The sequence below is a fragment of the Sinocyclocheilus anshuiensis genome, unplaced genomic scaffold (genome assembly GCF_001515605.1).
Source record: "Sinocyclocheilus anshuiensis isolate Anshui unplaced genomic scaffold, SAMN03320099.WGS_v1.1 scaffold3751, whole genome shotgun sequence".
Lineage (NCBI taxonomy): Eukaryota > Metazoa > Chordata > Actinopteri > Cypriniformes > Cyprinidae > Sinocyclocheilus > Sinocyclocheilus anshuiensis.
The window spans coordinates 121465-130704 of NW_015556059.1; the positions used below are offsets into that span (position 1 = coordinate 121465).

A 9240-nucleotide genomic window follows, 5' to 3' on the forward strand; every position below is an offset into this window, starting at 1 on the left:
AGTAGCTCTTGCCAAACGCGCTTTTCTTCCTTTTCTCATCACATATCACATCAGAGAAATGGAAATGGAAGGGAGGGCGTTGTTGTCCCAATAAGGCAGCATCTATTTAATGATTTAAATAAATCAGTGTTATTATTGCATCCTGTTACAACAATACTGAGGTGCAAATAGTATCTGCCACAATTTATAAGCAGTGTTGGGGAAAGTTACTTTTAAAAGTAATGCATTACAATGTTGCGTTACTCCCTACAAAAGTAACTAATTACGTTACTTAGTTACTTTTTATGGAAGGTAATGTGTTACATTAGTTTTGCGTTACTTTTTAAATATGAGCAGGGCTTGATTGCTTTTAATATAAGAAGTTCTATTTATAGCAAATATAAAAGCCCTTTGACACCAAAAAGTGTAATGAATAAACCTCAGGCTGAAGCAAAAGTAAATTCACGTCTGTACAGTAGAACGCAGAAGAAGAAACACTCTTCAGCATTGAAAAAAGTAATCTGATTACGTAACTCGCGTTACGGGTTACATAAAGGCTTTTTTGTTTAAATTTAACGAGTTTTTTTCTTGTAATTTATTGAGATTATTGTCAACATTTTATTTCGACTTTTTTCTCGTAATTTAATTAGTTTATTCTCAACATTAGCCTATATCTCAACTTTTTTTCTCGAAATTAACTATTTTTTTCTCGAAACATAACTTCATTCTTGAAATTTAACGACTTTTTTTCTCATAATTTAATGAGTTTAATCTCAACATTTTATCTCAACTTTTTTTCTCGCAATTTAACGAGTTTTTTCTCGAAACATAACGACTTTATTCTCGAAATTTAATGAGTTTAATCTCAACATTTTATCTCGACTTTTTTTTTTAAATTTAACGATGTTTTTCTCTAAATGTAAGGACTAATCCTCGTTAAATGTCCTAATCCCTAATCCTCTTCTGTAAATGCAATATTTCAATCGGCTGAATCTACGCTTTTCTATATTCCAAGTTTGCCTGCTGCACTGGGGACATCACATGCATGTGCGAGTCGTGGAAATTATGGAAATAAATCTAGGAATTATTTGATTGCTGGATTTTAAATCAGCGGGGTTGAGGCATCAAAAGTAACTAAGTAACTGTTTAATGTGTGGTAACTGTAATATTATTACTGGAATCTTATTAGTAATTAGTTACATTACTAGTTACTGCAGAAAGTAATATTATTACAGTAACTAAGTTACTAGTAACTAGTTACTGCCCGACACTGGTCGCTGAATATAGCTACGGCCGGAAAATAACAATACGTCTAAACCATAAACCACATAATGATGCTATATTGATGTGCGCATGCGCAGTAGCATCAACACTAAGCACAACGTTGATTTCTAGACCCCAATCATCTTTATCTCAGCTTTCAAATCCTGGCGGTTTTATGAGGAGATTCAGTCAATAAATGTGTTTTTGATTGTGGTGACAGATCGCTGTAGTGAGGTGATCGTAATCGATCAATCAGAGCTTCAACCGCAGAAAGATCACAAATAAAACGGCTTGAGATCAGTAATGGCACGTAACATCAGTGAAAAATAACTCTAGAGAGGAGCATAGGTCATCATTATGTCACGTATGTTCGAATGAATCTGTCATGAAAACAAGGGTTATTCATGTGGGAGAATGTTATTTATCTTGTGGTTTTTCTGGAGACATGTATGGGAATATTTTTGGCTCTGTGCTGAACTGCTTGGGAATTGCTTCTGGAATTGATCAAATTCCGGTAGTTCTGTCCTATTTTGACTCCACGATTAAACCGTCTCCTGAATATAAATGAAGCTACTGTTCATGGTTTAATGTTGTTTATTCACCAGTGTCCTGTGACTTGTATTGAGACTGAAACACACACAGATGTTCTGAGAAGCGTCTCAGTGCAGTGAAAGTCGTCAGTGTTGTTTCTGGGTCTGAAGGACATGAGCACGAGTGAGTGAAGGCTTTAGTTCAGTGAGATCACAGCACTGCTTATCTTATTCTGTGAGTTTGAGTCATCTGCAGCGAGTGAACACGAGGCTGTTGCGCTGATGTTCTCCACGCGTCCGGCAGGTGGCGCCAAATCTGCGTTCAAACCCTCCCTGAAGACGTTTGAGCTTCCGCTTCCGCTTCCGCGAGAAGTTCGTACATGTTACCCATCACATTACCCTCACCCACACAACAATTTCAATCACTTATTCAATAATTTGACAGATAATGGAATTAGAGAAAATTTTTATCTTTTCAGCTTACAGATTGGAACCCTATATCTCCTGCCCGAGGGCATCAGCTCATGCTCCTTATGGAGAATATGGCTTTGGTCACCAATAATTTTAAGACTGCTTCCTAACAGACCTTTCAAAAATGTCTTGAAGAGAAAGTGGAGACAACATACCAATTATTTTTCCAGCTCTTCTAACCACATTTTGAAGTTGTGACCTAAGTTTAACAGTCAAATTTCCAAACCATATTGTAAAAACATAACATATTATAGATTCAATAGCTGATCTGTAAAGCAGTACCATGATAGTTTTATCCACCCCATAAACCCTGAGCCTTCGCAAAAAATGCAAGCACTGGCTAGCTCGTGTACAAACATAATCCACTTGATGACTCCATTGCAGCTGAGAATCATAGTAGATACCTAAATACTTATATGTTGTTACCTGCTCAACTTCCTCCTCATTAACTAAAATTGGACTATGATCACCCACCAACCTCGGGTCAAAGATCATTTCTTTAGTTTTTTTGCACAACCCCTTCTATCTGTGATTTATACATGCCCACATCTGAATTGCTTATCAGCAAACTAAGTATAACTGTATCATCTGAAAATGTAATAATGTAGTTGTTTATGTACCGATTCCTGCAATCATTCATATATAATGCAAACAGAAGGGGGGAGCTTACGCAGCCTTGAGGAACTCCAACATTTGTGACCAATATATCAGAGAAATTTGAATTAATTTTCACTTGCTGTTGTCGTCCCGTTAGAAATGCATAATACCATTTAATTATATAAGGGTTCACTTCCATCTGTTTTAACTTAAATAACACAATATCTGTAAGTAGAGTATTAAACGCTGAACTCAGATCCATAAACATCACTCTAACATAAGCTGCAGGATTTTCAAGGTGTTTTAAAATAAAGTGTGTCATAGTATTCAAAGCATCTTCTGTACTCCTATTTTCTTTATACGCAAATTGATAAGGATCTAATTTATACACTACATTCTCTCTCAATTTCTCTGTCACAATACGTTCAAGTGATTTCATCACTATGGACGTTAACGCCACTGGTCTAAAGTCATTATTTTCCTCTGCTGGATGTTTTTTTGGAACAGGGATAACGACTGCTTTTTTCCATATTGTAGGAATAAATCCAGTGTCGAGTGATAATTGAAATAATGCACTCCAGGCTGGAGTTAATTCATCAGCAAATGTCTTAAGTAAAAGAGCTGAAATACCATCCGGCCCACTGGACTTTTTGGTATGTAGCCTTTTAAAGATCTTAGCAACAGCACTTGGGTCCACCACAATTCTATCCTTTGTGAAATCACATGTTACACAACTCAGCAAATCTCTACATTTATCAGTACCACCACTACCAGTCAGTTCAAAACGATTATAAAAGTTATTAAATTCATTTGCTTTTTTTTGTGCACTTGAACTGCTGAGTGTTGCTGAGGATCCTGACATGTAGGTGATTATTGAGGCTGGACTGGTCTGGACTGGTTCAGTGAGACCGGATCTGATCAAGCTAACATCCAACAGATGTGTGAGATTCACTGAACACCGTGTGTTTGTTTTCTGAAGCCGCTGAACACAAATAAACACATGAATGATCTCAGACTTGTTTTGATTTATGATACCAGCACTTCAGTCACACGCATCTGATATTATTCCATCATTTAAAGACGTAAGTATATTATGTTTAATGTGATGTTATGATGAGATTTATGTTTGTTATTTAACTACAGAGAAAACACATAGTTATTCAGCTTCCGAGTTTAACTTAACCAAGTGAATACATATTGTTTTAGAATATTCAGACATCTATATATTTTATATTTAACACAATTCATATTTTTATTATAATTATATTCATCAATAAATATAATCTTTTTTTTTTTTTTTACATAATTTGTTTTAGTAAAATGTTGATACATTTTTAAGGTAACAAAATGTTATATTTACTGATATACTGATACTGATAAGTCTACAATGGACTATATTTAATATCATTATGGGTTATAAGACCCAAAACAACATAGAATATGAGTTATAGTATAAATTATTATAAAATAGGTAATCTATTAATAATAAAACAATAAAAATTATCTTCCGAATGTCAACTTCCATATCCTGTTGAAAGGCGTTTATTGTTTGCATTGCATGTTATCAAAATTGCATTATGCTTTATGATTAGTTGTCATAAGATTATGAAAATATACCTGCAAGCAATAGCATATTTAAAATAGAAACTAGTTGTTTCTATATAACTTTTCCTAATCTTATGACAGCTGATCAACAAAATGCCAATTTGATAACAGTACAACTTTGGCAGGAATATATATAGTAAATCTGAAGGTAGAAGGTGGCGAATAAAGCGACACGTTTGGCCGCAGTGTGTGAAGATGAAGATGATGATGATGATGATGATGTAACTTCAATAACAAAGACACTCTCCGGTTATATTTACATATTCAACGAACCGCTCACCAACCCGCTGCCTGCTCATTAAATATTCATTAGCGGTCTCCATTCACTCAGAGCGGCCTGGGCGGGGTTTAATATGGGGCGGGGCAAATGCAAATGAGCAATGCGCCTCTGCTCATCGACGCACGATCAGGCCACGCTCGAGCGGCCGATCTGATTGGTCGACAGCGCCCGATCTTACGACAGCCGTCGCCGAGCGCGAGCCAATCAGAGGAGCGCGTCCCAGCCGAGCGCTGTTTGCGAATGACGTCAATGCCGGAGCGCAAGATGGACGCGTTCGGTCGGTAAGCGCTCGAGCCACACCGGAACCGAGCGAACAGCCGCCGCACGGAGAGCCCGTGATTCTGAGAGGCGAGTAACGCGAGGATGGACGCCGCCGAGTTCATGGACAGCGTGGACCAGAGCCTGACGGAACTGGGCGATGAGTTCACGATGGGAGACATCGACGGTGAGAGAGGAAGATGACGAAGATCATAAACAAATAAACAACACCGATATACTGCCTGTGTGCTGATAATACTGCAGATCCGCGTGTCTGTCTGTCTGTCTGTCTGTCTGTCTGTCTGTCTGTCTGTCTGTCTGTCTGTCTGTCTGTCTGTCTGTCTGTCTGTCTGTCTGTCTGTCTGTCTGTCTGTCTGTCTGTCTGTCTGTCTGTCTGTCTGTCTGTCTGTCTGTCTGTCTGTCTGTCTGTCTGTCTGTCTGTCTGTCTGTCTGTCTGTCTGTCTGTCTGTCTGTCTGTCTGTCTGTCTGTCTGTCTGTCTGTCTGTCTGTCTGTCTGTCTGTCTGTCTGTCTGTCTGTCTGTCTGTCTGTCTGTCTGTCTGTCTGTCTGTCTGTCTGTCTGTCTGTCTGTCTGTCTGTCTGTCTGTCTGTCTGTCTGTCTGTCTGTCTGTCTGTCTGTCTGTCTGTCTGTCTGTCTGTCTGTCTGTCTGTCTGTCTGTCTGTCTGTCTGTCTGTCTGTCTGTCTGTCTGTCTGTCTGTCTGTCTGTCTGTCTGTCTGTCTGTCTGTCTGTCTGTCTGTCTGTCTGTCTGTCTGTCTGTCTGTCTGTCTGTCTGTCTGTCTGTCTGTCTGTCTGTCTGTCTGTCTGTCTGTCTGTCTGTCTGTCTGTCTGTCTGTCTGTCTGTCTGTCTGTCTGTCTGTCTGTCTGTCTGTCTGTCTGTCTGTCTGTCTGTCTGTCTGTCTGTCTGTCTGTCTGTCTGTCTGTCTGTCTGTCTGTCTGTCTGTCTGTCTGTCTGTCTGTCTGTCTGTCTGTCTGTCTGTCTGTCTGTCTGTCTGTCTGTCTGTCTGTCTGTCTGTCTGTCTGTCTGTCTGTCTGTCTGTCTGTCTGTCTGTCTGTCTGTCTGTCTGTCTGTCTGTCTGTCTGTCTGTCTGTCTGTCTGTCTGTCTGTCTGTCTGTCTGTCTGTCTGTCTGTCTGTCTGTCTGTCTGTCTGTCTGTCTGTCTGTCTGTCTGTCTGTCTGTCTGTCTGTCTGTCTGTCTGTCTGTCTGTCTGTCTGTCTGTCTGTCTGTCTGTCTGTCTGTCTGTCTGTCTGTCTGTCTGTCTGTCTGTCTGTCTGTCTGTCTGTCTGTCTGTCTGTCTGTCTGTCTGTCTGTCTGTCTGTCTGTCTGTCTGTCTGTCTGTCTGTCTGTCTGTCTGTCTGTCTGTCTGTCTGTCTGTCTGTCTGTCTGTCTGTCTGTCTGTCTGTCTGTCTGTCTGTCTGTCTGTCTGTCTGTCTGTCTGTCTGTCTGTCTGTCTGTCTGTCTGTCTGTCTGTCTGTCTGTCTGTCTGTCTGTCTGTCTGTCTGTCTGTCTGTCTGTCTGTCTGTCTGTCTGTCTGTCTGTCTGTCTGTCTGTCTGTCTGTCTGTCTGTCTGTCTGTCTGTCTGTCTGTCTGTCTGTCTGTCTGTCTGTCTGTCTGTCTGTCTGTCTGTCTGTCTGTCTGTCTGTCTGTCTGTCTGTCTGTCTGTCTGTCTGTCTGTCTGTCTGTCTGTCTGTCTGTCTGTCTGTCTGTCTGTCTGTCTGTCTGTCTGTCTGTCTGTCTGTCTGTCTGTCTGTCTGTCTGTCTGTCTGTCTGTCTGTCTGTCTGTCTGTCTGTCTGTCTGTCTGTCTGTCTGTCTGTCTGTCTGTCTGTCTGTCTGTCTGTCTGTCTGTCTGTCTGTCTGTCTGTCTGTCTGTCTGTCTGTCTGTCTGTCTGTCTGTCTGTCTGTCTGTCTGTCTGTCTGTCTGTCTGTCTGTCTGTCTGTCTGTCTGTCTGTCTGTCTGTCTGTCTGTCTGTCTGTCTGTCTGTCTGTCTGTCTGTCTGTCTGTCTGTCTGTCTGTCTGTCTGTCTGTCTGTCTGTCTGTCTGTCTGTCTGTCTGTCTGTCTGTCTGTCTGTCTGTCTGTCTGTCTGTCTGTCTGTCTGTCTGTCTGTCTGTCTGTCTGTCTGTCTGTCTGTCTGTCTGTCTGTCTGTCTGTCTGTCTGTCTGTCTGTCTGTCTGTCTGTCTGTCTGTCTGTCTGTCTGTCTGTCTGTGTGTGTGTGTGTGTGAGTGAGTGAGTGTGTGTGTTCTCATGTGTTCAGCTGTCAATATAATACATTATTTGTATGTATATTAACTCATAATTCATTCAGTAATCAGCTGCAGCTCGGATAGTTAGGTTGACTGTATTATAGTTAGAGAAACTAGAGTAGGTTTAGTGTGGACTAGTTCATGATGACACACTTCTATCACATGTGATGATGATGATGATGAATTCATGTGTCCGTTTGAATATTACTAATAAATGAAGGAATGTAGGATAATAACAGCATGGTTGGTATTAGTGTTGTTATTAGTGCTGTCAGTGGATTTGTTGTTGATGGTGACGTTATTGTAAGTAAGTAAGTAAGACTTTATTGTCATTGTACATGTACAATGAAACTGGATGCTCTGGTGCTGTTATTGGTGTTAGTATAATTGTTATTAGTATAATGTGTGCTGTTATTGATGTTATTGTGATTTTAGTAGTGTTGTTATTGGTGTCAGTAGTGTTGTTGTTGTTGTTGTGAACGCTTGTGTCAGTCGCTCACGTGCTCAAACACACATGCTGATCATCCGTCAGTCAGTCAGACTGTTCCTCACACAGGTCTCAGATCAGATTCTCTTCAGATGAATCTCACATTGCGCTCCATGTGATAGAGTCAGTGTGCTGCTATTCTGTGAACTAGATGAGCACGAGCTGATCTGCTCTGTGTCTCACAGCCATTCTGTCTGTCAGCACCTGAGGACTAGAGACAGACAGACAGAGGCTGGAGCTGATGCGCTCGTGTGTGAATTATTCGTTTCATGTGTGGGATTCTCCTGCTTCATGAACATTTCATCACAAAATCACAATGCATGACTGACATACTGACAATGACGCCTGATTCTAATGGAAGGAAGAGCTTTTTCTGCATTTTGACGTTATTTGTTATACCAATTTCCTCTGAATTCTCATGGGGGTAATGTGAAAAAATCTCATTTTGGCACAAAACATAAGGCAATAATGTGCATATTATCCCAGAAAAGCCCCTGACATGAGCTGAAGATCCGACTGTAGATCTGAAACCCATCTTCATTATTCAGACCTATCAGAGTCATGTATTAGATGTGTTTTTCCCTTGGTTTCGTGGTGAAATAGGTCATTCTCGTGGCATTACTCCACTGGAAGCACTGGTTGGTTGGGTCCTGTGCGAGTGGAGACTGGTTTCATCTGCCGCAGGTGTGACTGTATCAGTCATTACTGTAATAACACCATAAACCAGTCAAGCAGACACACTGATGTCTGTACAAGGATGTGTTATCAGTCATTATCACTCAGCTCTGACCTTGAGTCACTGACCTTCATCTCATTATCACAGGTCAGGGTCAGGACTGTGTTACACACTGCCAGACAGCAATTGACCTTTTTATAAGCCCCACCCCCTTTCAACTTTATTTATTTAATAATAAACAGGATGTCCGTGAGTGTGATTATCAGTCGTTTGTTATGCGACTGTGACGCTCGTGATGAACTCTGCTGTTTTGAAGGTCAGTGTGTTTGTTGACCCTGACAGGATCTGCTTATCAGCACACCGCTGGAGTTATTAATATGGGTCGTATTCAGACGTTAATCTTCACATCTGTGTATGTTTGTGTGTCACTCAGAGATGCTGCAGTTCGTCAGTAATCAGGTGGATTTCCCAGATCTCTTTGAGGACCAGATGGGGGGTGGAGCCGTGGCCCCCGTGAGGCCCCTCCCACAGATGGCCCCCAGCGCCATACTGACACCCCCACACACGCCCATACAGACCAGCAGCCAGACGCAGACACGCACACCGCCGCTGCTGCAGCCGCGACCACAGCCAATCACACAGGTGAGCCTGACCGCACCCCTCACTCTCTGACCACACCTCCTTACACATGACTACACACCTCTCACTCTCTGACCACACCTCCTTACACATGACTACACACCTCTCACTCTGACCACACCTCCTTACACATGACTACACACCTCTCACTCTCTGACCACACCTCCTTACACATGACTACACACCTCTCAC

General features: G+C 41.4%; 1 protein-coding gene across 1 annotated transcript in view; it reads left to right on the forward strand.

The window, feature by feature from the left end:
• Window positions 1–4946: 4946 nt before the first annotated feature.
• LOC107676178 (sterol regulatory element-binding protein 2) overlaps window positions 4947–9240 on the forward strand; it is a 16462-nt gene continuing 12168 nt past the window's right edge. The window contains exons 1-2 of the mRNA XM_016470695.1: window positions 4947–5170; window positions 8843–9051. Coding sequence (XP_016326181.1) covers window positions 5089–5170; window positions 8843–9051 — 291 coding nt within the window. The 5' untranslated portion in view covers window positions 4947–5088. The remainder of the gene's footprint in view (window positions 5171–8842; window positions 9052–9240) is intronic.